Here is a 26930-nt window from a genome sequence, read left to right as displayed (position 1 = left end):
TCAGCCACCAGCCTCCCTGTGATGGTGTGATGGTCGGGAGTGGAGACAGGGAGGCCTTTGGAGCTTCACCTGTCCCCTGGGTTTACTGACACACAGAACTGAACATGTCCCTAGGGGCTTCTTTCTCAAGAGAACATGCCTCACCTTTTATGCACAGGCTGTCCCTTGTGCAAGTGGAGAAGAGGGTTGCAGTGGGGCCTGGTGCGCCTTGGCGCTGCTCTGGCACGTGCCCGCCCTCACCTGGGTTTGTGAGTTACTGGCCCTGAAGAAAGGGCGGAGGAGGGCAGTGAGCAGGGCCACTGGGAGCCAAGCGTGGCTCTCTGCCTGTTGCTATGATGCAAAGAGGTCCTGGAAGGGGTCACGGTGCTAAAGCAAGGATATACAAACCAGGACACTCTGTACTGCCAGGAATGACAAAGAGGCTTCACTGGGCCAGCTCTAATCAACGGTGACGGCTACCTAGGCCCCCGAGTGGCATCTGGGTTTAGGTTTCTAGCAGGGGGATGCTTGGCAGCGTCTGAAGACATATTTGGTTGTCATAGCTTGGGAAGGGGTTGTTACTGACAGCTAATGGGTCCAGGTCAGGGATGCTGCTCAACATTCTAAAAGACACAGGACAGCCCTCTCCAGCCCCCACCCCACCCCCACACAAAGAATTGTCCAGCCCCAAATGTCCAAAGCCAAGACTGAGAACCCTGGTTTCGAGAGTGCTATAATCCATTGCTGTTGGCACAGAGGTGGGAAGTGCTGGTGCCCCGTGCTGTTTAGTTGTGATCCCAGTCCCACCTGCCAAATGAAAGCAGTTAATCCAGGCACCTCCCCCAGCGTCTCAGTGGGATCTTTGTTCTTGAAGTCTCCTTGCCCTCCAGCTCCAGGAGGGCCCCAGGTTAAGGAGAAGGTGTTTGCACCTGGGTCACATGTTATACACCTGCAGGGCTTCTGCAACGTGGTGGTTTTATGTGGATTGGTGTTTTCTTGGCATATTGGGTTTTATATGGGTCAGGAGTTGAAATCGCACAAGTCTCCACTGGCCAAACCATGACTCAATCAACCATTTTACCTCTCCCCACCTTTGTACTCTTACTTGCTATTTTTCTTTAAATTGACTCAGTTTACTTACTTAAAGGGAAAACCAGCCATAAATAGAAGATAAGTGTAAAAACAAATACAACATAAAAGCACATTAGATTCTAGCAGGTTTCAGCTGTTCACCAGAGGATAGGGACTCCAGGTTGGCCAACAGGAAAAATCACAAGTGTGAGAGGCATTGAAGGCCCACCAGCACCTAACTGGGACTTTTTGATACCATCAAAGGGTTGAGAAGGGGCTGATGAGGACAGAAGGGCCTCACTACATGATTCAGTGTTTTTACATGCAGGGTCTTCAGATCCAAGTCACCTTGGGGAAGCTCCTCCACCTGCGCTTTGGGAAGGACGTCCTGAACCCACCATGTGGCTCACCTGGCTGGTGAAGTGTGAGAATGAGACTCTCTTCCTCTCCAAGCTAGGCAGTGGGGAGTCCTGAGGAGGGAGATGGGGAAAGACAGCAATGAGAGTGGGGCCAGATCAAAGGAAAGTCGGGCGGCTCAGAGATTCCATTCCCAGGTATGTGCCCCAAAGAAACAAAAATGGTTGTTCAAATCAACACTATTTGTAATGGTCAAAGTGGAAACAGTTGAAATGTCCATCTACTAATGATGGATATACAAATTCAGCGTATCCACACAATGGAATATTACTCAGCCATAAAAAGGAGTGAAGCATTGACACACACACGGATGAACTTGAAAACATTACGCTGAATGAAAGAAGCCAGACACAGAGGACCACACAGTGTGTGGTTCCAGGTCTATAAAATGTCCAGAATAGGCAAATCCATAGAGACAGAAAGGAAGTTAGTGTTTGCCAGGGGCTGGAAAGAGGGAGGGTGAGGAGTGGCTAATGGCTATGAGATTTCCTTTCTGGGTGTTGAAAACATCCTGGCTGGATAGAAGTGGTGATTGCACGACACTGAGAATGTGATGGATGCCACTGAACTGTGCACTTTAAAACGGGTTACGTTGTGTTATGTGCATTACACCTCAATTTAAGAATTCTATTAAAATAATTTTTTTTAAAAAAAAGAACTCTTGCCCGGCCAGGCGTGGCTCAGCGGTTGAGCGTCAACCTAGGATCCAGGCCATCGGGGTTCGATTCCCGGTCAGGGCACATGCCCGGGTTGTGGGCTCGATCCCCAGCAGGGGCGGTGCAGGAGGCAGCCGACCAATGACTCATCATTGGTGTTTCTATCTCTCTCTCGCCCTCTCCTTTCCTCTCTCTGAAATCAATAAAGATATATTTAAAAAAATAAAGAAAGAAAGAACTCTTGCCTGACCGGTGTGGCTCAGTGGTTGAGCATCTACCCATGAACCAGGAGGTCACGGTTTGATTCCTGGTCAGGGCACATGCCCGGGTTGCGGGCTCGATCCCCAGCAGGGGCCGTGCAGGAGGCGGCCGACCAATGACTCTCTCATCATTGATGTTTCTATCCTTCTCTCCCTCTCCCTTCCTCTCTCTGAAATCAATTATATATATATAATTTTTTTAAGGGAGTCCCGGAGAGATGAGACCAAGATGATTTAATGCCTGAAGCTGAGCTCAGAAAACTGAGCGATGAGAAGTTGGAACTTTGAGCAACAGGCACTGAAATCCCTATTTAGGATGAGAGCTGTCTGTGCTTGACAAAGTGCCCTGGCCCCAGGAGGACATAGGAGGGGACACAACCAGGAAAGAGAGGGGTCCTGAGGCACAGGGCACTGCACTTGGTGAAGGAAACCTCTCCTGTGTCCCCACTTGCCCTGGCCCCTTTCCCTATGCCCTGAGGACCAAGACTTCTTAACCACTTCCCCCACCCTTTCCTTTTCTGACCAGCAGCTTATCAATCAGGCTTCATGGCCACATAGGGAGGAAACAATGTGCCGAGGTCAGCGCGTCTCCAGCCACCACAATGATGTGTCTGAAATCATCCGCTCTAGAAGACTAACAGACGCCTACAAAACCCGCCTGCTTTCAGTGAAGCGACAGCCATCTGCTGTCTCATCCAACTTTCAGAGCTCACTTAATCCTCTTGCCTGCTGGGAGTATTATCCCTGTCGGAAAAAGTCACCCGGGTAGAACGCATGAAACAAGGAGGAGGCCCAGGCCCCGTGGGGTCAGGGACTGCCTTGGCCAAGGCTGGATTCAGCAGGGCTTTTCAGAGGGCTCAAGACTGACTTGAGGCTCCCCAATGAGCAGTTGGGACACCCTGGGAGCTGGTTACAATGTGAGTTATTGTCCTCTGCTAGGGGAAGACCAGTGTCCCTGAAAAACTTACCTTCACCCAGAAACTCAGACATGACCTTATTTGGACATGGGGTCTTTGCAGATGTAATTAGTTAAGTTTAGATTAGGTCATTCTGGATCAGGGTGCCCCTAAATTCAATGACTAGTGTCCTTATATTTAAGACACAGAAGCAGGGAGAAAGCCATGTGAGGATGGAAGCAGAGGTTGGAGTGATGTGGCCACAAGCCAAGGAATGCCTGGAGCCTCCAGGAGCCACAATAGGCAAAGGACCCTCCCCTAGAACCTTCCGAGGGAATGTAGCCCTGTGATACCTTGATTTCAGATTCCTGGCCTCCAGGATTAGGAGAGAAAACATTTCTGTTGTTGTAAGCCCAGTCTGTGGTCATCTATTGTGTCAGACCCAGGACACTAATTCACCCTCTACCCACCCACACCTGTCTTGTGGATACATGGTGTCCTCAGGCCGTGGCATCCTTCATAGGCTTTTTAGCTGATGCTAAAGCCTGCTCCAGTCTCACCCACAACTTCCTGCAGCCTATCTCTCACATTCCCATGGGAAAAACAGGTGCTTCCCCCATCCCATAGTTGCCACAGCCTGGCACTCAAGCTTGCCCAAGACCACACTGCTGAGAGGGGGATTCTCAGCACTCAGGAATAGCTGAGGGCAGGCCCATTCTGAGCACACCCCTTCACAAGTAATGCAGGGCACATGACTCTGCATTGAGCAGGGAGAGCATGGACAGGATGCAGGGGACCAGGAAGGTGTGGGGAGGCACCCTCCAATACATAGAGGTGCCAGGGCAAGGGGGCAGTGAGTTTTCCAGAACCTAGTGAGGACTGCTGTAGGAGTGTCCTGGGGCTGCCATAACAAAATGCCACAGATAAGGTGACTTCAGATAACAAACATTTTCTCTCTCCTAGTTCTGGAGGCCAGAAGTCCCAAATCAAGATGTCAGCAGGGCTGTGCTACTTTCCAAGGCTCTAGAGGGGGAATCCTTCCTGCCTTTTCTAGCTCCCAGGGGCTCCAGGCATTCCTTGGCTCATGGCCCTGTCACTCCAGTCTCTGCCTCTGTCATCACATAACCTCTCTGTGTCTGTGTCTCAAATCTCTCTCTTCTTATAAGGACATTTGACATTGGATTTAGGGCCCACCGACCTGAGTATGACCTCATCTTAACTTGGTGACATCCGATAAGGTCACGTGTATAGGTACTAAGGGTTAGGATGTGGCATAATTTTTAGGACATAATTCAGCCCATGACAGCAATAGAGGAGCATGGTCACCCCAAGGCCGTGGGCAGGGCAGCAGCGTATGGACTGCACCCCCTTTCTCTTCCTCCTTTGGAGCCTCCCATTCATGGCCCCACCTGAAGCCATAGGACAGATTTCGAGAGAACAATGAAGGGGATGGGCAATCCCCTCGCACCAGCCTCTCTCTGGAGCCACAAGGAGCCGACTCTCTCCTTCAACACCTGGCCCATCCTAGTGTTTATCCTAGAGATGAAACAAGGCAAAGGCCTGGACTAGATATATTTGCTCTGTGATAAAAGACATGAGGATGCTTCTGTGGGATCAGGGCAAGGCCTGGAAAGGCCTAACTGAGCACGTGGTGTGTGGCCAACCCGAAGTGGCTGAGAGGTGACAGGTGAGGGGAGACTTGGAGCAGAGCAAACCCCCACCTGAGCCTGCTCTGCTCACACCACTGGGAACTCACAGGATGGGAAGCTTGACCTGGAGACGGAGGGGAGTGGGTTCTAAGTATGGCAGAAAGCAGCTCAATGTGACTGGATGCGCCTGGTCCTAGAGCAGAGCATGGAGCAATGCTCTCAGCTGTATGGAACAATACACCCTCTGACCATTTGAGATGGTCCAGGATGGCTGAGTCCCACCTAGGGTTGGCCTAGACCATGGTTTCTGTCTGGGTGTGTGGTTCTGTAATTAAATCACCTAGGTAACTGATGCTAATCTAGAAATGGAAGCTGCTGGAATATCATTTGGGTACAAGGTAAGCCGGCCATCTCAAAGCTTCTGTTAGCTCTGCATCTTCACGGTGACCCCATGAGCTCACCGTGGTGTTAGGAGGACACAGAGGCTCAGCGGCTCAACATCAGGGCAGAGAGCCCGTGGTCAGCCCAGCTCAGTGCGCCCTCCTCAGTCTCCTTCCTCAGTCTCTGGGGTGTTACTCTGGAGGTGGGGGTGGGGAGCTGAGAAGGGACCCCCCCACACACTTCAGGATCCCCAGAGGCCCTGCTGGATCTTCCTGCTTTATTCATTGCTTCCCATTAGCTGTTGTTTGCATGGAGGGTCATTTGGCTCCAAAGTTCAAAGACTCTGGTTTAGACGGAGGCCCTTGTCAGGTTTCCTGAGGTCCCAGCTTCACCCCCACCCCCAGCACACAAGCAAATTGTCTGGTTCGAGTTTCTGGGTGGGACTCTCTCGCTGGTGGATATTTTACAAAATGCCAGGATTTCTACATGGACCAAGACTGGAAATGTTCACACCGGGAGAGGGGAGAGGTCTGTGCTGGCAAGGAGTGCCGTGGAGTCTCTAGTGGGTTCAATGGTGTCCTTCCTGCCAAAAAAAAATTCATGCCCCGCCCCCGCCAACCTCAGAATGTGAGCTTAGTCAGAAATAGGGACATTGTAGATGTAATTAAGGTAAGGATCAAGAAGAGGTGATCCTGGATTAGGATGGGTCCTAAATCCAATGAGAGTGTCCTTCGAGAGAAGAAAAGGGGAAACACAGAGACACACAGACAAGGGGAGAGGCCTTGTGAAGACAGAGACAGAGACTAGAGTGACGCGGCCACAAGCCAAGGGACCCCTGGAGCCCCAGGAGTTGGGAGAAGCAGGAAGGACCCTCCCTTAGAGCCTCCAGAGGGAGCGCAGCCCTGTCCACACCTTGATCTCAGGCTTCTGCCTCCAGAACTGTGAGAGGATACACACCTGTTGTTTAAGCCCCACTGTTTGCGGTCCTTTGTTACAGCAGCAGGACACTGATATTTTCACTGAGAGTAAAAAAACATCTTAAGATGGTCACAGTGATAGGGCCTGATCTTTAAAGAAAACCCTGAATGCAGTCCGCCAGAGCTTCTTCCTGGAGGGCCCATCACATTGGAGGGAAAATGCCCCCCCTCCTCAGGCTCCCCCTTCAAGCAAATGGTCTCTTATAATGGATTCATGTGGCAGCATTTCCACCTGGCCAACTCCACCCACAGCCATGCGAGGGGGAGGTCCCGGACATCCTGGGTCAAGATGTGTCCAAGACACCATTGCAATGAAGACGGTATTTATAAGCAAGAGAACCTCTCTCACACATAACCCCGAATGATCTTGCTGTCACATAAAATATGGCATTATCTTTATATCTTCTCTTAGGAAACAAACGTTTTGCAATAGCATGAGTCCAAACTTAACAGCTTTCATCAGCCCCAATGTCCGTGCATTAACATTGTCTCCCGAGTCCCCCCCAGTCTCACCCAGGGATCAAGCAAATGTCCAACAGGTTCCTATGGGAAGGCTACTTTCTGGGCCCTGCACACAGGCCCCCTGGGCTGCAAGGCCGAGTGCTGGCTGATCTGCTGTGAGAAGGCCTCGAGGGGTGAGAAAGTGGTGGATTAGCTGCTGACGTTACACTGGAGCCTCCAGGGTAAGAGGCAGCAGAGACCAGGTGATGAATGAGTTGATGAAACAGGGGGAGAAAGAACACCTCTGGCTAGAATGAGTGTCCTTTGCCAGGGATCCTTCGCTTGCTTATCTCTCTGTCCGTCCCTGGGGGTGGATGCCAGACAGCTGTCAGGGCAGAAACATTGAGTCCCTGACGAAGTCTCAGACTTGAGCCATCTTGGTGTGAAAGTTACCAGGCTAGAGAGTTTTCTAGAATTTGAGACCTTGAATAGCACCCCGCCCTCTTCTCTTTTGGACCAATCCTACCCTCCCAGTTTGCAGAATCCTAAGGCTACCTAACCAACAGTCGTGGCTGAAGAGAATATTTGAATATTGTCTGCAATCATCCCACCAAACTCCACGCTGCGTCCCAGTTCTTAAAGCCCCGTGTCACCTCCCTTTCAATCCAAGCCAGCACCATATATCCCCACCCCAAGACCCACCCCGGGGGTTGGGGGCAAAGTGGGGGCATGGGTTTGCCTCAGGTGCAACTCACTTGTCCAGACTCCCCTTCTCTCTCTCAGGCCTCATGGTAGATAAGTGGTTAGCAAAATAACAGCCCCCAAATGTCCATGCATCCCGAACCCTGTGAATACGTTAGGTTACAGAGCAAGGGGACTTTGCAGACGTGATTAAGTTCAGGACCCTGAAATGGGGCGATGATCCTGGAGTACACAGGAGGGTCCAATTATAATCACAGGATCCTTGTAAGAGGGAAACAGGAGGTCCAAGAGGAGGGAAGATGCCACACTTTGGCTTTGAAGATGGAGAGAGGGGCCACCAGCAAAGAAATGGGATCTACCTGGAACCTCCAGAAGGAACCTGGATTTTAGACAAGCAAGACCATGTCAGACGTGGCCTCCAGAACTGTGAGATAATAAATGTGTGTTTCAGCTCCCAAGTTTGTGGTACTTTGTTACAGCCATCCCAGGAAACTAATAATATTAATAAATATTTGTGGAATGAGCAGATTTATATTTTCTTTAAGTTTGATATCCTGTGACCCCCTTCTTTAATGGAAAGTTTTAATTGAAATATAACATACAAATAGTAAAGTGCTCATATCCTGAGTGTCCACAGCTTGATGGATTGTCATTGTGGCCAGCATGACACAGAAGGCCCCTTGGGGACTCACCTAGTCAGAACTCTTCAAGCATATATTGTATTGAGTGGCATACCCCCAAGATTCATGTGCACCAGAACCTCAGAATGTGACCTTATTTGGAAATAGAGTCTTTGCAGATGTGACCAAGAAAAGATGAGGTTGTGATGGAGTAAGGTGTCATTGGAGTAAATCCAATGACAGTGTCCTCCTAGGGACAGGGAGATTTGGACACAGACACACAGAGGAAAGGCCATGTGAGGACAGAGGCCAAAACTGGAGTGATGCAGCCACAAGCCAAGGGAGCCACAGAAGCTGGAAGAGACAGGAAGCATCCTCCCCTAGAGCCTCTGAAGGGATCCAGGCCTGCCCAAGCCTTGATCTCCAACTTTTGGCCTCTGAACTGTGAGGGGACAAATGTCTGTTGTCTAAGCCCCAGTTTGTGCTAAGTTGTTGATAAATGTCTGTTGGTAGCAGCCCCAGGACCACTCCCAGCTGCTGTGTCACTCCACAGATGTCCCCAGGGTTTTAGTTTTCTGGGAACGAGGTCATATAGCAGGCAGCCCTTGGTACGGGCTTCTCTCACCCAACACTAGGTCTGTGGCACTTCTCCCCGTGGCCGGGCACAGCTAGGTCATCATTCTCATCACCATTTATTAGCCCAGCACATGCCCACAACACAGATGCTCCTTTCTACAATGTATGAACATCTAGGTAGCTCCTAGTTTGGGCTGTTGTGAACAGCATGAGTGTGACTATACTCACACATGTTCCCTGGGTGTGCGTGCACATGTCTTTTAGCTGGATCCAACCCCAGAAGTGGAATTGCTGAGTCATACTAGAACTAGTAAACGCTGCCTGACCGTCTCCCAAGGGGTTGTGTTGCCAGTGGAAATAGGATTCTTCCACCGAGTCAGGGTTTCTCGAGAAAAGCATTTCGGGGACCCACGCATAGGAGGGCGTGAGCAATTGCCATGAGGTTTAATGGAGCAAAAACAAAGGACTGCTCCCAGATGTCCAGTGTCTCATCCATGACCAGGTGGCTCAGCTCTGTCCTGCTGTAAAAGTTCAGCCCCTGGGGCCGCAAGCCCGCACACGTGCTCATCAGGGCCAGGAGGGCCAGGCCCAGGAGATGCAGAGTTCTCTGTGTCTCATTTCCCCATCTGCACGTCTGCTGCCAAGGCTGTGCTTGGGCCCACGTGGCTGCTATGGAGCGTGCAATCGAACAACAGGTGGGACGGGTGTGTGTGTGTGTGTGTGTATGTGAGAAGAAACCTTCGTTAAGCCATGTCCAGAGGAAGGAAACATCTCTTCAGGAGCTTTCCCCAGGAGCCCCGAGCAGATGTTCCTCAGGGCTCACTAAGCCTTGCACCTGCAGCTCAGGAAGCAGTGCTGCAAAGAAGCGTGCATTTGCCCTTGAGCCAATCTCCACCCCTGGAGCAGGCAGTGGGCTCAGGGTCCCGGCAGAAAGGCGGATTCTGGAGTGGACATGGGTGTGCTTGGGGGTGGAGCCACTTCTCCTAACCCTCACCCACCTGGGAGATGGATGGGTCCTCCTGCCACACTCACTTCACTGGTGGGGAAACAGGCTTCGACAGGAGAGCAACTTGCTCAGCTTCTCACGGCTGGAGGGTGGTGGGCTTAGATTTCACACAGAAACCACCCTCTCAGATCCTGGGCGGACTAGCAAGATAGCATCTCGCCCATTCTCTGGCTTCCATCTAAATGTCTTTAGGAATCCCCAGCATCCAACATGTTCTTACAGATGAGCAAGGAAAAGAAAAGCCAATAGGTGATTCACAACAGTCTATGACTCTCGAGGGGGTGGAGGAGTCCGCGCTCCCCATGCCCAGACAGAGGGACTCTGCAGGACCAGAGCAGCCACAGTGCGTACTGCAGGGGGAGCAGGGAAAGAGTGGCTCAGTGGGGAAGCATATGTGCAAAGGCCATTGTGGGCTGGGGCGCAGAAGGGAGGGGAGGGGGGTTCAGCAAAGTTTGGAAAAGCAGGCAGAAGCAGACATGCAAGGCCCTGGGAACATTTAAGGAGATGGATCTTTGTCTCAAAAACAACAGCCATTGCATCATGTCCTTCAAATGTTTGCTCCTGGCACCTTGTTCATGTTTTTTCAAGTCAAGGATAGAAATGGTAGACAAACAGGGCTCAGGACAGATACCTGTGTCACCCCCAGGCATCCCTCACAGATGAACAATTCATTCATTGGCCTCTGGAGGTGACCTTCCAGTGACCCAGTGGCTCGCCTACCAGCCTGAAGGTGCCGTCCCACCACCAGCGTTTCTGTCTTCTGGGAACAAGGACTTGTGAAACTTTACCTGATGCAACCCATAAGCCTGCTGCAATTCTCCAGATCTGCCAGTTCTGCACATCCCACCCCCCCGCCCCCACTCCCAAGTGATCATCGCCTCCTAGTGTAAACTCACACATTTCCTTCCATGAATTCATTCTGGATGCTTCCCTGGCCAGAAACACCCCAGGTGGGTTCATGTGGCCTTTCTTCCCTTTACAAAGAGCAGCCACAGTGGCTGCTGTCCAGGGCCCTAGGCCTTCCATAAGGGATGGCATTTCTAATTCTTTCTGTCCCCTAGAATGTAACTTTTCCAAGCCCAGTGCATAAGCTCATTACAATCACTTCATTATTGTCCCCTGGGTGCTCTGCACCCTCCTGAATAGGCCACAAGGACCCAGGAACCCTGGGAAGAGAGCTGGGAACAGGGGGAAGCAGAAACCTGCTTTCAATACATGTCCTGTGAACTTTTGGGATTTTGTATCTTTTGTATGTATGATCTATTTTAAAATATGTACTTAATGAAAACAATGAAGTCATTTTCTTTGGTAAAGAAGGTGAAATTCTAACAGGAGTTCAGGCTTTGCACTTTTTAATCTCATCTGTTGCTCACAGTCTCGCCCCAAACTGAGGGCCTTTCTGTCCTCTCTGGGCCTCAGTTTCTCCTTCTGTACAACAAAGACCTGGGCCCTGATGATCCTAGTGCAGCCATTTGATCCCAGTTTGAGATTCTAACTCACCATCGCCTGGAGACACACCTTTGCCATCCGGTAATCACATGGAAGCCTGGTGAGCGAGCCTCTAGGAACAGCCGGGCCAGGGCCAGAGTCACTCAGCGAGAGCTCAGGATAACTGCCCGGGTCAGCGAGGTGGGGCCCCGGGGGTTGGAGCCCCGAAGGCCATTCCAGAGGGAGCTCCAGAACTCTCTCCTCTGGGGTGACATCAGTAATGTCCCAAGACACTTTTGACCCTCCCTCCCAGGGATGCCTCATCAAAATGGGAGCAGAGGCACAGAATCAATGAATCTGGACTTCAGTGAATTAATAAATTTGGGCTCCCTGGTTTCTCAGAGGCATCCGGGCCCTAAAGCCTCTTGCAGCTTGTACTAGAGGTTCCAACCCTCAGAGGGCAGGTAACTCCCAAGGCTATGAATGCCCCCATGCTGCCCCAAGTTTCCCACCAGCCTGGGAGTCTGGCCACACCAGAGAGTCCCTCTCCCACCTTTCCCCACAGCTGGGATTCCTGGGCCTCAGTGTGGCTCCTGATGAGTCAGGGGTCCCAGGCCCAAATCAGACAGACACCCAAGGCTGGAGAGGAAGGGACAGCAATGCCCCCATCTTCAGATGAGCGTCTGCAGGGCACCCTGGAAAAACACAGCAAAGTCAGGACAAAGGCCAGGCGGCAAAGCTAGCTAGTGCACACTTTCAAAAACCCACGTAGAAGAGTGCGTAAATCTTATGTGCAGAGCACAATGAATTTCCATCCAACTAGATCAAGTTACAGACCAGTGCCAGCATCCCAGGGAGCCTGCTGATATCTAAAAGTTAATTTTAAAAGTATGGTTTTGTGAATGGGTGAATCACTAACCTGACTCAAAATTCAAAAGGAACAAAAGGGTATAAGATGAACATATTTTCCCTGCCCCAGATACTCAGGATCCCTGCTCAGCTCACCTAAGGGATCTGAGGTCAGCAGGAGCTCATAATGGACAGAGGAAAGCAAAGCCAGGCTCTCCACGTCTACAGCCCCAGTGAAGGGTGGGAGAGGGTGCAAGTGGCTGGAGCGGGGGCAGTGTGCCCAGGGACAGAACAACCCATTTTCATTAGATAGCGCTGGACTTCACTGAGTCCTGCCATCCTGGAAAACAGTGAAGGCTGAGAGCCCCTCCCTCATGTTCTGGATCCAGCTCACAGGAGAGGAGCCCCTCCCTCTACCACTAGGACACTCTTGTTTATGTCCCCATTTACGTGTGACCAGGCCAGACACAGATCCTCACATTCCCTCTGCACCTCAGCAGTGATGAGCTGAACTGCCCATCCCACTGATCCATAGGAACAAAATGCTCATTCACCAAATTTTGGTTTGGCTTCTCTCCTTCCCCAGAACCCTGAACTTGCCCCCCTCAGCCTGGGCCAGCCTGAGCCCAGCCCCTTCTGCAACAGGTTGGCCTGGGAGAAAACCTTCTCTACCCAACACCCTCCCAGGTGCCCACCCCACACCCACCCTGTTCAGTCTCTGTAGAAGAGAGGCCCTTTGCCAGACCCCAGATGCCGCACTTCTTAGGTCAGAGCAGTGTTCTCTCGATGGCGATGGCCCATGCCCTTTGCAATAACTCTTTCCAACAAAGTCTCCCCTTACTTGGTCCAGATTTGGTTTATATTTGGCAATTCCATCCCTGTGGGATTCGCAGCCTAACTCTAGGGACTAAGCCAAGCCTAGAAATAAAATAGAAGCAGCTTTAACGGAACAAGTGGGAACTCAAGGCTTCCTCTCTGTGGCTCTTTGAGAAGTAGGCAGGGCTGCTGTCCCATGAGGGTGTCAGAAACCTGGAGAAATGTTACTGCAACTAGAGGAGAGGGTTGGGGACAGCTGTCATGTCCAAGGACGCACAGAAGGACAGACTATGGCTCTTTGGAAACACTAGTTAAACTCTCACCGACTAGAGAAATCAGCTTTGTTGGTTGGGCAACAGCGTGAGTGTGGTACAATGCTCTCGAGGTGAAGAGCTGCCCCCTGCAACCTCACTGCAGCCTCAGGCAGGGAGACTGAGTCTAGCCCCTAGTCTCCCACATGCGTTTCTCAACCTCAAGTCGGGCAGGAGCTGCCAAAGGGATTGAGGCCTCTCTGAGAAGTTCAGGACTCCATCGAGCATGGGGCAGCCACTGCCTGTCAGAGCTTGGAAGTGTCGGGACCAGGCTTGGAAGGTGATCAGGCAGGACTCATGCTTTGACTTTGGGTCCTGGAGCCTCACTTGGAGGAGTAAGAGCCCTCCTGGAGGCCACGTGCCATTCCACAGCAGCCTGCATAGAGGTCAGTGAGGGAGAGGAACCTTCTGTGCCCCTCTTTGACTCAAGGAAACTGGTTGATACCAGTTTTGTGAGTGGCCTGTTCACCCGGGGCATTTTATGTGATTTAAGCGTTTAACTTTAATTGCACAGTTGAGTTCCTACTTGCAGAATTATGTCACTCCTTGGCTGGAAGAGAAATAACTGAGTCTTGCTGAAACTGGACCCCACGTAATGAAATGGGCAGCACATAACCTGTTTGGCGTGGGCGTGCACACAGGGGAATTTAGAAGTTTCTGGCAGGAGACTGAAGGTGTTCAGGCCCCATAGATACCACTAGCCTCAGGCAGTCCCCATCCTTATAGACAACGGCTCTTGGGGTGAGGATCTGCTGCTTCCACTGGGAACTGGACCAACGATGACTTGGACTCTGGTTTAGGGCCTCCCCCACTGTCCTGATCTCTGGAGGTTGTTCAGAGATCAACAAGGACTTATGAACTCTAGAGGCTGGAGAAGTGTCCTATGTTTAAGATTCATAAGAGGGGTCCTGTGCAGAGGTAGGGGGTATGACCAGAGGAACTCTTGAGGTGGAAGCATTGATTCCTTCCTGGGGTCCGGGGACATCCCCAGGTTTCTGAGCTTTCCCTCTTGGCCGAGATGTCACTCCCATTCCCACAGCCTGCCCTATCCCACTCTTGCTGTCGTTCTAGCTAGTTGCATGGGCAAAGGTGGCTTTGCAATGCCAAAGGGCCCTGCCTCACTGTAGATAGCCACCAACCCCCCTCCACTGGTTCCACACATGTACATGGCAAATTTGGTGAGCCCGGTGAACTTTTCTAAGAATATGGGGATCATAAGAAGTCTCCTCCTGTTGCAGCCACCATTCCAGTCTTGCCTCCCCCTTCCCCTTCTCCAAACACACACATTCCTCTCCATGCATGGTGGTTGAGTAATTGTAGGCTGTTGCTTGACTTTGCTTCTGGCACCCCTACCCTGTGGACATTTTTGTCTCCCCTCCAATTCCTTCCTCTCCTCTGTCTCAAGCTCTCTCTCACCCCTCCCTTCTCTCTCTACTCCCCTCTCAAAGGAAGAGCTGGGACAGCTCTGCTCTGACCACATGTGTAGGGTAGGTTGGTCGGGTTGGTTTGAGAACTGTCCTTTCAAGTGTCCAGACCCTTTTCCATCAGCAGCTGTGGAAGGAAAACTCGTCCCAGAACTGGGGAAAGGGCTGGCTGCAGGGTCTAGCCAGGTCTACAGAAGTCACGATGAGGTTCCCAATCTTTCACGCCTTTTTTATTATGTTTCCCAAATGTTTCCATGCCAACAGAAGTAGGATTTTTTTTTTTTTAAATCCTCACTCAAGGGTAATTTTTCCACTGCTTTTCAGAGAGAGTGGGAGAGATAAACATCAATGTCAAAGAGACACATCGATTGGTTGCTTCCTGCACACGTCGCGATGGGAGCCAGTTTGCAACCCAGGTATGTGCCCTCAACAAGAATTGAACCCGAGACCCTTTAGTCCGTGGGTCGACATTCTAACCACTGGCAAGACCAGCTAGGGCAGAAGTAGGATTTTAACACACTTCTCAGTGCATTGTGATCTGTAAGTTCAGCCAAGCTTCTTGGAGTTCTAGCAGAAAGTGGATGCTTAGGTAGACTAGGCAGGGGTGAGAACCATTGTGGGCACCGCACCCACTGGGGGCGTGGGTGCAGCCAACACAGGCAAGCTTCCATCAGCCCTGCCCAGGCAGCCCCCTGCCCACTAGGGCAGTGCAATCCCACCTCCTGCCTGTCAGCTCCATACCCCGCGCAGCCTGCAGGGGGGGAATTCCTCCATGTGCTCATTTGGGGGCCTGCCTGGTTTTGGGGTCCAGTATGCAAGGGTGTACGTGGTGACCGGGACCTGTGAACTGTGGTATTCTCACAAGTGGTGGCAGCACTGAGACCTGGTGCCCAGAGGGCCTCTCTGTACACTGCAGGTGGCTCTAGGCAGTACTTCCTGCCCCAAACCGGTCTGGTGGCCCCAATACCTGGAGTAGAAGCCCCCTTCGTGGGCCCCCAGGTCCAGCCTTCCTGCACTGGTGCCCCTGGCCTGGGCTCACTGGACAGTTACTGTGGTTGGTCCACTTACCCTCACTGTGCAACCCTGCCACACCCTTCCCATCCCAGCACACCCACACGCCGCCTGTTCTCAAGGCCCCTGACAAACACCAGTGCTTGGAATGGAGTTTGCTGGAATTAAGCGAGAGCTGTTCGTGGAAGAGCTGGTGTGGAGCTCAGCCCAGTCCACCTTGAGACCAGATACTCTCAGGGACGTCCTGGAAATGAGGAAATATACTTTCCCCTTCCTCCCAGCCCCAAGCTGGCACGTCTCCTCCCTAACCTCCTGGTGCTGGTCTTGGCAGCAACCAGTCACCTGAAGGCCTGTGGTCAAGTTCTTCCCACCTCAGGGCCTGGAATAGTCCTTCCACTCTCCTCCCTGGTCTCAACTTCGATGCCGCTTCTAAGAGGCAGACTGAATTCTCAGACTCCTGCCTCCCTCCCAGCCTTCACCACCCATTGAGTATGTGATCAGGGGCTATGGCCACCTTGTTCGGCCTCCAGGGGGTTGTATCAGTTGTTTGGCTCTCAGAATGAATGAATGAGGTAGGCCAAGGGGCACACAACCAACCCTCTCCAGGGGAGTCATCCCCAGGGACATTCCTACTTCAGAATGTGGTGCTGAAGGAAAGAACACGAAGGCCACCAGCAGTACTTATAATTCTCAGTTTTTCTTTGAAAACAATCCCCCCTCAAAAAACCAGAACTCTCACCCCTGACCAGCCAAGTGTTACAGACTAGCCATTAATATGAGGAGAGAAAGAGACATTGAAGCCACAGACATCATTACATGGTGGTCTTCCAGCCGGGCCGATGACAATGTCACAGTGACAGTATCGACGTGGCAAGAGACACCGACAGGGACACAAAGACAGCAAAAACATGCCGGAGAAGCTGGGCTGAACTGACCCTGCAAATAAATAAACATGGCACAGACGGCATCCCCTACGTTAATTATTGAGACCTCAGGACAAAGTAGAACAGCAGGACACCTGAACAAATGCTTGCTGGTTACGCCAGGGTTTGGTTAAAAAAAAATTAACCCCCACAAATGTGAGCGCTTGGGACACTTGTCAGTAGTGGTCAGAAAGGGCAGAGTCTGTCTCCCCTGATGCCAACATAGCAGGACCCGGGGTATCTGCAGGCAAGCACCTCGGATGTAGCCCCAGACAGTCCCTGCCTTCTGAGGTGGGTCCCTGGGCTGGACTGAGTTGGGAAACACAGCCCCAAGAATCAGACTGAGTCCCCCAACCCACCTTTAGCAGAGGTCCCAGCACCTGAGACAGGGGCCTAGAGGAGGGCAACCTGACCTTAGCTGATGGTGCTCCCCAGGATGGCTTCCTGGATATAGTGACAGCTTAGGAAAGCCAGCTGGTGGCCAGATGTGCTAGCTGGGCCTCAGCTGGCTCCCTCGGGGAAAATACCATGGGAGCCACAAGGACAAACGCCTGCTAGCACAATCTGTCTGGAGAGGAGGGTAGGCATGCTATGTTGGGAGCCAGACACTGGAGAGTCAGGGTGGCTTCCAGAGCAGGTGCTGAGTTGGAGCAGGGAGGAAGGCTTGGCTCCATCTTCTGCTGATTGGAATCGAGTCTGGGATAGGCCATGTCACTGGCGGGAGGGGATGATGGTGCCCTGGCCAGGAGCTGGAAGCCAGCCCGACAGCCTTTTGGGGTTGCCACCCAGCCATCGAGGCCAATTCTGCAGACCCTGGGAGGGGCTGCCTTGGGGGACCTGAATGAGAAGCCCATCAGGGGTCTCAGCATCTGCCTTCCTGTCGAATCTCTAGGTCTCGAGCCTGGGGCTTTGTCTGAGAGAACCGGAGTTGGCTCCCCAACTAGATGCAGAACAGGTCAGGAGGCAGCATTAACTGCATGCTAGGCCTGATGTGCCGCCCACTGCCTGCCCACAGGAGATGCCCAAATCCTCCTGCCTTGGTGCTTTTGCTCAGGCTGCCATACAGGGCAGGAAGCAGTCAGGAGCCCCATGGCATCCTGAGTGACCAGGTTCTAGCCCAGAAACCGGCCCTGCTCTGCGTGTCTGGTGGGAGCTCCAGGATCATCCAGACGCCTGTGACCTCTACCAGGAGCTCCACCAGCCACAAACACCAGGCACAGGAACTGGCTCTTTCTGTGGAGCTGGGGCTGGCATCAGAATCAGCCCAAGTCCTAGGTTCTCCTACAAACCTCTCCAAAGACAGCCATTTCACTGAGACTTTCTCTTCTTTCTAGGGGTCAGGGAGGGATGGATCTACCTCAGGGTTAGTTTTCCCAACGTCACTACATCTATTAACAAAAAAACAAGGAAGCCAAGCACACATCTGTCAGTGCAAGTCTGCTATCCATACAAGGCCCAAGTCTCGGTAGCTTATTGGTAGCTGGAGTGTTCGGCTCTCAGAATTCCTCCCAACTTGAGACTGTGCCTGAAGCTGGCGCTGGGGGTCATACCCAACGACAGGCCCTGGTCCCTGAGGCACATCCTGCTGCTGGCAGTGATAAGGGACAAGATTTTCCCCACCTGCCCTCTCCGCCATTTCTTTAAAAAATAATCATCTTGGTGGTGTCAACCTGACCCAAAATTTAAGTTAAAAAAATAATACAAATAAACAAAGGTGGGAAAGGACAAGGGCCCAACACGGCAAAAAGTCCACGATCGGTCAGAAGGCCCAGCCTCTTCTCAGTTCAACATTCGTGCCTCACACTCTTGAGGAGGTATTGATAGAAGTTCGTCTTCTGGGACTAAGTTCGTACCAGTTTTCACAGTGGCCCTGGCACCCGACCTGGTGGAGGGAAGGTGCCGGGCGCTTCGCTGAGCTGCCTGGATGACGGAACGGGTGGCTTTTTAGGTGGGTGAGTTGTTTTAAAATGATCTTTGTGCGTTTCCGTCTGCCATCTTTCTGGCTCTTCTCTCTTATGTCTCCTGGGGGACAACTTGCAAGAGCTTCTGGCAAAGGACTGTCGTGGAAACTGCAAGGGAGGGGAGAGCAGAGTCACTCGGGGGTCATGCAATCACAGGCCTGGGGGGCCCGGGGGCAGCAGCGAATACCGTGAGCTGCAGTTTACCCAGCCTCACAATACCACTTCCATGGTTGCAAGAAAAGCCAGAAACCCAGAACTTTATGTGAAACCTCCCAATCTGAAAATATGTACCCTGAACCCAGGGGCCTCCCTCCTGGTGGGCACCAGCCTTCACTCCAGGTTAGCAGCAGAGATGCTGTACGTCTTCCAGTGACTTTTTGTAAGTCACCCTGGGGGGTGTGGCCAAGAACTTGGCAACGGGCTGGGCACTGGCCCTGCCCCCCACCCTGGGGTCATGGGAGCAATAGTGGGCTAATAAGTCCCGATGCTGAGGGACTGTTGGATGGGCCCTTCCCATTTGCTCACACCAGGGCCATCACCTGGCAGACACCCAGGTTGCCCACCACTACTTGATGACAGCCACATGCCTGCGGTCCTGCAGAGGGGATGGGACAGGTGGATGTGTGCCTGGGGCCCAGATAACACTCTGTGGGGAGTGATTTAAGGACAGAGGGCCCTGCTTTAGGGGCTGGGTGTGTTCTATAAGATGGTTAATAGGGAGCCTAGTCTGGGCTGGAGGCTAAGGTCTGCTGAAATGTTTTAGTCACCGGGCAGGTACCAATCAGAATTCGGAGACGGCCATTCTGGGGCTTTTACAAGCCACCCAGGACATGGTAATTGGGTGCAGGCTTGCAAACACCAATGAGTTTTCCAGGAGCCGGTCATATTAACAGCAGCCTCAGTACAGGCTCTTAAACTTGGCTTGTCAGTTGGCCCTGTGACCACAGAGCAGAGATCCTGTTTTCTCCTTCCCTGCCTTTCTAGGTCAGCCTCTGTGTTTAAGCTGGCGACAGGCAGTGGGATTTTGTTACTTGGCAAAAGCAGCCTGGTTTTCTGGAATCCCTTCTTCTGAGATTAGCTGGTGCCAAGCTCAGCGTCTTATCCCTGCAATACGTGGGCCAGACGTCACCAGGCACGCCAAATGCCTGAACTCCTGGCTATGGGATTAGATGAGACAGCAGATAGTGCGCTTGGGGGCAGGGCGCTTGTGGACCCCAGGCAGGGATGGAGACAGGCCCTGGCTGCCGGGCAGCACTGGGAAGATACTCACAAATGCCCTGGAGGAGCCACTTGGGCTTGTTTTTCCACCAGACTCCAAGGAAGTAGACCGGCAGGCCACTGAGGATTATGGCAAAGCCAATGCCACATTCCACGGGGGTCTTCCAGAAGGAGACGACAATCAGGAACAGGCAGGCCAGGGTGAAGAACACGGGGAGTGCCAGGTTCACCTGGGGACAGAGGGCGGAGCGACGGGCAGTCAGCATCTCTGGCTCCCTCTCCACAGCTCTCACATCCTGTCATCACAAGTCCTGTCCACCCTGCTGAGAGCGCTGTGTCTGTCCCCACCACCCTCCTGACCTCGGTGGAGTCATCTTCCCCCTTAGGCCCTTTCAGCTTCTCCCATGGGATCCCCCCAGAGCACACCCTGTGCCTCCAGCTCCAAGCCCATTCCTCCCGCCTGGTCCAAGAACCACTCTGACCTCCCAGGGCCATCACTCGCGCCTGTCTCCCTCTTCCAGTATTTACCGGTCTGACTTACGCTGGTTTACTCTGAGTTGGCCTTCCGAGAGGCTGGGGTCTCTGGAGAACTGAAACCTTCCCCTGTTCTCCGTTTACGCAGCGCAAGGCGCCAGGCAGTAATTACCCAAAGCACAGGCGGTGCCGACAGTAAACACAAACAACCAGGTTGGTCCCTCGAGGCTTCCCAAGGTCAGGGGAGGCTGACCTTGTTGGTTCCCACATCACAGGGCAGAAACCGTGGCCCAGCATCCACCTATAGTCACCCAAGGTGGGGGCACTTCTGGGAAGACCACTGCCACCCACTAATAAGTGAGGGGCACCCGCCTTCTCAGAGAGCCTTTGTGGGCAGGCTGACTGCAGTCTGCACAGCCACGGGCAGACGGGCCCAGCCACAGAAATGCCCCCAGCCCAGCCCAGCCCGACTCCAAAGACCATGTCCTGCTTCTGCATCTGAGTGGGCAGACTTGACCATCTGCCCACATACTGGCAAGAGGCCCTGGGAGATGAAGATTGAGTGACAGCCCACCCTGCATGCCCCTCCCCAGCCCAGGTTGACAGTGAAACAAAGCTCACCATGTGCCCAGGATAACACAGGGACAGAGTCTACCACAGGCACACACTGACACAGGGACAGGGCCTACCACATACCCAGGTGACATGGATAGAATCCACCATGTGCCCAGGACACAAGGGGACAGAGTCCGCCACAAGCAGGGAGCAAGGCAGTTCAGGGCACTAAGGTTGCCCTGGTACCAAGGAGAACTCTTCAAGGCAGGGTGCTGGGCCCTGCTGGCCCCTGTGGGACTGCTGGGAAGGGGAGACAAGGATGTGGCCTGGGGACAGGTGCCAGATGTGATGGACAAATGCCACTGGGGACCGGACAAGGGACGAGAGCTGCTAGCCAGTGGCCACCATGAGTTCATCTCTCTAACTCCCTGACATGAGTCACAGCTGACATGCTCACTGAGTTCCCCGGCAGGAAAGTGGACTTCACCTTTTTCGGAAAAACAAGGTGACCCTTGGGCAGCTGTTCCCAGGGAATGGGTTAATGAGAAGTGCATTCACCTTAGGCCGGGCTCCACCGGCACCTCGGCTTTCTCCTGGGCAGGCTGCGGCCAGGGCAGGTGCACCAGGCAGTCTAATGCTTAAACTCCTCTCCAATGAGGCAGAGCCCGTCTGGCTGTGTCTATGCCCTGCGGGCTCAGACGTCACCTCCTACCCACTCCACACAGTCTCCCCCTCACACCCTAGGCACTCTGAACATTCATGGCCTCTACATCTCTGCCCACGTGGCATCTTTTCAGGACCACCCAGCCATCCAGGCCAGGAAGGCCCCTCACCCTGCGTGCCTCATCACCCGACCACTGGGCACTGTAGGCTTCGTATTTATTGCTTCTCCCTCTTGTTAGAATATAAGCTCTAGGAGGACAGGAATTTGGGGGGAGTCCATTTTTTTCCTTTGATGAACCCCAGAACCTGGAATCACCCTCTTGGTAGGTACTCAAAAGGTTCCCAGTATACAGTTATCAGCTGAGTTAACTACCCTCCACGTTTGTTGAGTTTAGAAGCAATCACACGTTCATCTTGGTAGAATCGCACTGAAACTCTCGACAGGAGGCATCTCGACCCCTGGTTCAGAGGGGCGGGGGAAATGGCAACTCAAAGAGGGATGGTAGCTTTCCCAGGCACATGCCGGAAGGGGCAGAACCAAGAAGCTGTGCAGAGCTGGCTCCCCATACAGGGCCCCCAGGGACACTTGGAACCCTGTTTCTCCAGCACATAAAACACCGAGCCCCCAGCCGGCCCTGGGTGTGTGCCAGACCTGGGGCTGCCCGCAATGGCTGGGCCCTCACCTTGATGGGCCGCTCCAGCTCAGGCTTCTTGTAGCGGAGCCACAGCATCCCAATGATGGCCAGGGCCACACACAGCCAGTTGAAGAAGCTGAAGAAGTTGATGACGGAGAAGATATCATTGGAGAAGGCGTATAGCAGGGTCATGAGGCACTGCAAGTAGAAACACAGGGCAGCATGAGGCCTTGCTGGGCTGGGCCAGAGCCAGAGCCAGGAACAGGATGGCCTGCATGACAGAGGCCACCCCGATGCTGGGATTTGTCTGCAGGGGGCTGACAGCACTTGTGCACTCTTGCTTTAAAGGAAGACCTAGTTTGGGCAACACATGAGTTCTCAGAAAGCAAAGGCCCCACTGAGAGCAGGAACGAAACAGACGCTTAAACCCAACCCTCAATGCAGCATTACTTGTAAGAGCAATGACTGGGAACCATGCTAAGTACCAACCCCGGGGCTCATTTAAATCAGCTACAGACCCCCCCAGGCCACTGGATACCACAGAGGAGTTTCAAAACTGAGCTCGGGCTCTGTATGGTTTTAAATGTGTCCCAGTATCATCTGGTACTTCTCCCTTTATGAGGTGGAGCTAAGCCCTCTCCTTGAGTTGGGCTATGCTTACTGACTCACTCCTAACAAATAGAACAAGACAGAAATGACAAGTGTGACTCCTGAGGCTACATCAGACACTTGGTGGCTTTCTCCATGCTCTTCCTCTTGGCTCCCTCGCCCTGGGGACAGCCAGCTGCCTTGTTGCCCTGTGGACAAGTCCACATCCAAAGCAACTGAGGCCTCCTGCCCACAGCCACGTCACGTGAGGGGCCATCCTGGAAGCAGCTTCAGATGGGACAGCAGCACTGATCACCATCTTGTTACCACGTCGCGAAGGACCCTGAACCAAGGCCACCCAGCTAAGCTGCCCCCTGTTACTGACTCACAGAAACCAAGAGACAATGAATGCTTTCCATTTAGGCCACTAAGTTTTTGGGTGATTGGTTATATAGCAACAGGGAACTAATAAAATCGTGTGTCCTGGCATGGAAAGACTAAGACAAGCTGAAGAAAAATGCACACAGTGTGATCTCACTAAAACATACAAACACTGTGCGTGCACGTCACACATCTGTTAACAGGCCACAGGGCACTGGAAGCACGGAGCACGTGAAGCCGCCTGTAGACCACAGCTCCCTGGGAGAAAAGAGCTTCTGCTTCACACATGCTGGACTGTTTGAAGTTGTTTTATAACTACTGTGTATTATTTTTGGAATTAAAAACTTAAAAAAAAACAAACAACCCAGTGCCCTTGTTCAGTGGAGCATGCAGCGAAGAGCACAATACAAGGAAACACTCTGCTAACTTATCTGCATCTCGGTCTCCCCCTTGGTCTGCTGTCTAGCTGACATCAGGCAAAGCTGGGAGGGCGTCGTGCAGATGGACCCTGCGGCCTCACCCCCCACCCTGATCTCCTTGCTGCTGCTGGGGGCTCCCGAGATAATATCTGAGGGACACCCCAGTCTTGCACTTTAATCTGCCTGCAATCCTCCCAGGGATGGGGAGCATCCAACGGTGCCGCCAGCTTACTGTGAACAGGAGGGAGGGCATGGGCGTCAGGAGCCGCGGGTGGATCATGGAGAGTACAGAGGGCAGGTGGCCCTCCCTGGACCCCACAAAGAACAATCTGTGGACAGAAAAACAGGTGGTCAGCCTCACCCCCGAGCAACCCAGGCAGGGCAGGGAGTAGAGAGCCTGTGCCTGAGGGCTGCGCTCCCTGACGGGGGCCTCTTGGTGTCCCTGACCGACTCAGCTGGCAGTGGGGAAAACTAGGGGCCTTGCTCACCTCCAGTCCCCCTCCCCCTGGGCAGGGTACACAATGAACCCATGAGAGAGTCTAGAAGGACCCAGCAGTTGTGTGCGTCACTTCTGGGTAAGGGAGAGTCATTGGTTCCTTTATTTCTGTATTACTTCAACATTTTGACAGCTATATATTACTCAACGTAACAAAAAACACACAACTTTTGAAGCTCGCGTTAAAAAGCAGCATGCAGCGCTGGCCCCCCAGCTCAGCCTCCCTCCGGTCCTGCCCTGGTTCCCACAGAGCCTGAGTGTGGGAGGGCGGTCCTGGGTGGGCTCACCTGGAGGACGTGAAGAGGGACCCGTTGACAGAGCCGAAGCAGGACAGGCCCACAAAGACGGGGATGATCCAGGACATGACGCCCAGGTGATAGTTCCCAAAGTCCTAGACAGATGCCGAGCATGAGTGAGCTCGTGCCCCATGACACCAGCACACGGCCCCGACTTCTCCACCCAGACAGGACGCCGTGCTCACAGCCCAGCCGGGCCCAGGCCCAGCCCACTTGTGTGCAAGCCCTCCTGCACACTCCTCACAAGGATCCCGCACACAAGCAACTCCTTGGGGTCTGGACTGTGGGGGGCTGTCCCAGGGACAGGGTCTTCTTTAGAACAGCATTGGAGCCTTAGTCTTAGCCCCACACACTGGCACTTTCCTTGGGCACTCCTCACCCCAGCATTACATCAGGTTGACCAGTTGCCCGGTCTTTCTCCCAATCCACACGGCTGCTCCACAAGGGAACACTTTTTGCTTTGTCTCTGGCTGGGTCCCCATTGCCCGACCCAGAGCAGAGCTCGGTGAGGCATTATTTAGAAGGTGGAATGGGTGGGTGTCGACCCTCAACTGCTAAAATTGCTGGTGAGGACACTATGAGAAGTGAGCCTATAGGATGCATTCAAAAGCCCGCTGGTTCTACTTAGGGCCCCACTGTATTTGGTTTGTGAGGTGGACAAGGCACTCAGCTGCTGCCACCAGGGGGCCTGGGGATGTTGCTCTCCCTCCTCTGAACCCCGTGTCCAGAATGCCCAGCAGAGGTGGCTCAGGATGTATGTGGGCAGTGGGTAGAAGGCCACCAAATTCCTTCCTCCCAGAGCCATGGATGGGGTGGGGCTCCAAGGAGCTCACTCACTTCTTGCCCCAGCACGGGGTGATTTGCAGTGGGTAAGAGTGCAGGTTCCCCAGTGAGTCTGCCTGGGCTCAAATATTGGCCCTGCCACTTACTAGGTATGTGACCTTGGATAAGTGATTCCACTTCTCAGTGCCTCAGTTTCACCCTCTGTGTAATGGGAATGATCCTCATTGTACCTACTGCTTGGAGCTGTTTGTTGATTCATTCAGCAGATCTGTACTGAGTGAGCACGGCCATGCAACAGGCACAATTTTAAGCGCTGAAGGTTCAGCACTGAACAAATCAGAAACCCCTGCCCTCCTGGGCCCACACACCAGTGGGGGAGACAGACAGTGAGCAACTTAATATGAAACTGTACTCAACTACTGGTAAGTGCTAAAGAGAAAAAAATACCCAGGAAGAGGTGGGTGAGGATCCCTTTGATCCCTGTGCTCTGGGTTGCAGACCTCACTTACTGGGGACTGGACCTTCCAAATCACCATGATGGACTCCACCCCTCCATACCTGATTTAAAAAAATGACTCAGGCCAGGACCACCGCAGACATGCTGATCTAAAACTGGCCCAGGGTGTGGCCTGGGCATCAGCACTTTCAAAGTCCTCTGCAACCTGGGCAAACCCCGGCAGGTGGCATCTTACCACGGCGACCGCCTCTGACGTCAGCATCTGCTCGGTGGACAGTGTAGTGAAGTAGGCCAGGTTTGTCAGCACGTACACCAGGGTGACTATGGGGAGGGAGATGATAATAGCCAGAGGCAGGTTTCTGGAAGGAATGAAAGGGCATCATCAAAGTGCAGCTCCTGCTGGAATCACCCCGACGGCTCGCCAACCCACAGACCTGGCCCTGAGCCTCACTGTGCGGGGAAGTGGTGAGCAGAGAGACTGCTACCAGCACCGCTCACTAGCTCTGGTCACCCGCTGGAAGCTGGCACCTGGGGTTGGGCAGCTTTGTGAACCTGGGCTAGTGACTCGACCCCGCCGGCCTCAGCTCCCATCTGGCAAACGGGCATTCCTGCTTATTCTGGGAGGGAATCTTGTTCGAGGTCACACCTTCACCCCAGCATGATCCTAACCCCAAGGCCCCTCCTGAAAGGCCCCTCATTGATTTCACCTGAGATTGGGCTGGGCCCATGGATGAAGTCTGAGGCAGAACCAGCCTCTTCCCTTCTCCCATATTAAAATAAAATAAAAAAATCTCTCTTCACACACATACCTATAGGGGTTGATCATCTCCTCTGTGACAAAATTCAAGTAATTCCTAGAATTTAGAGAGCAGAGTTTAATTATACATTCTTTCCACATTCATTAGGGGGGAAAAAGAACACAGATTCCATGAAAACCCAGGGCCAGTGGAGAGGGGAAAGGGCGCAATCCTGCTCCCTTGGGAAAAATCCTAACCCCAGCAGGCCCGGCCCCCTCAAACGGCCCTATCCTCTCGCTGACCTGCCTTCCAGCACCTTCACCCCTCCCCCGCCACACGGCAGCCACTCTTGTGGCCCGGCAGGGCAGAAAGCGTGGGGGGAAAGCTGCAGGCAGGCATCCTGCTCCTGGTGAGGAAGAGTAGGAGAACCACCAGGCCCAGCCTTTCGAAGTCAAGTGCTTCACTCCCCCTCAGCAAAAGTTTGTCTACAGGGCCGCCTTCTCAGGAGCCAAGACACTGGGAAAAAGCGCCAGGGCTGCTGCGTTGTCCTCTCCGTGCTTTTCGGGATGCGTCGGGCGCAGGCGGCTCTGAGAGGGTTTCCCGCCACTCTCTAAAGCTGCCCTTGGGTGACTGAGAGATTCGGGTTTCTGGACACCTCAGGGCCTGCTCCGTGTGGCCCAAGGCCCAGAGGCCCAGGCATTCTGGAACGTACCATCCGCCATACGCAAAGAGGCCGCTGTACAACGCCAACACTATGTTCCCCACGTCTAGTTTCGTGCCTTCAAATGAGAACTTGGGATCCAGATTGGACACATCACCTGGCAAAGGCCAAACAGACAGAAAGGTGTGTTGCATTAGAGAGTGCTACACAGGG

General features: G+C 53.1%; 1 protein-coding gene across 1 annotated transcript in view; it reads right to left on the bottom strand.

Moving 5' to 3' along the window:
- Positions 1-16156: 16156 nt before the first annotated feature.
- Positions 16157-26930, bottom strand: part of SLC7A5 (solute carrier family 7 member 5) — a 36975-nt gene continuing 26201 nt past the window's right edge. Inside the window, exons 3-10 of the mRNA XM_016197320.2 lie at positions 26769-26874; positions 26129-26173; positions 25555-25678; positions 24071-24174; positions 23520-23616; positions 21948-22097; positions 19625-19802; positions 16157-18462 (exon numbers count right to left, since the gene is read on the bottom strand). Of these exons, the coding sequence (XP_016052806.2) occupies positions 18407-18462; positions 19625-19802; positions 21948-22097; positions 23520-23616; positions 24071-24174; positions 25555-25678; positions 26129-26173; positions 26769-26874 (860 nt within the window). The 3' untranslated portion in view covers positions 16157-18406. The remainder of the gene's footprint in view (positions 18463-19624; positions 19803-21947; positions 22098-23519; positions 23617-24070; positions 24175-25554; positions 25679-26128; positions 26174-26768; positions 26875-26930) is intronic.

Source organism: Miniopterus natalensis, chromosome 18 (assembly GCF_054644295.1).
Source record: "Miniopterus natalensis isolate mMinNat1 chromosome 18, mMinNat1.hap1, whole genome shotgun sequence".
Taxonomy (NCBI): Eukaryota; Metazoa; Chordata; class Mammalia; order Chiroptera; family Miniopteridae; genus Miniopterus; species Miniopterus natalensis.
Note: the sequence above shows the minus strand (reverse complement) of the source record. Positions and strands in the feature narration are given on the sequence as shown.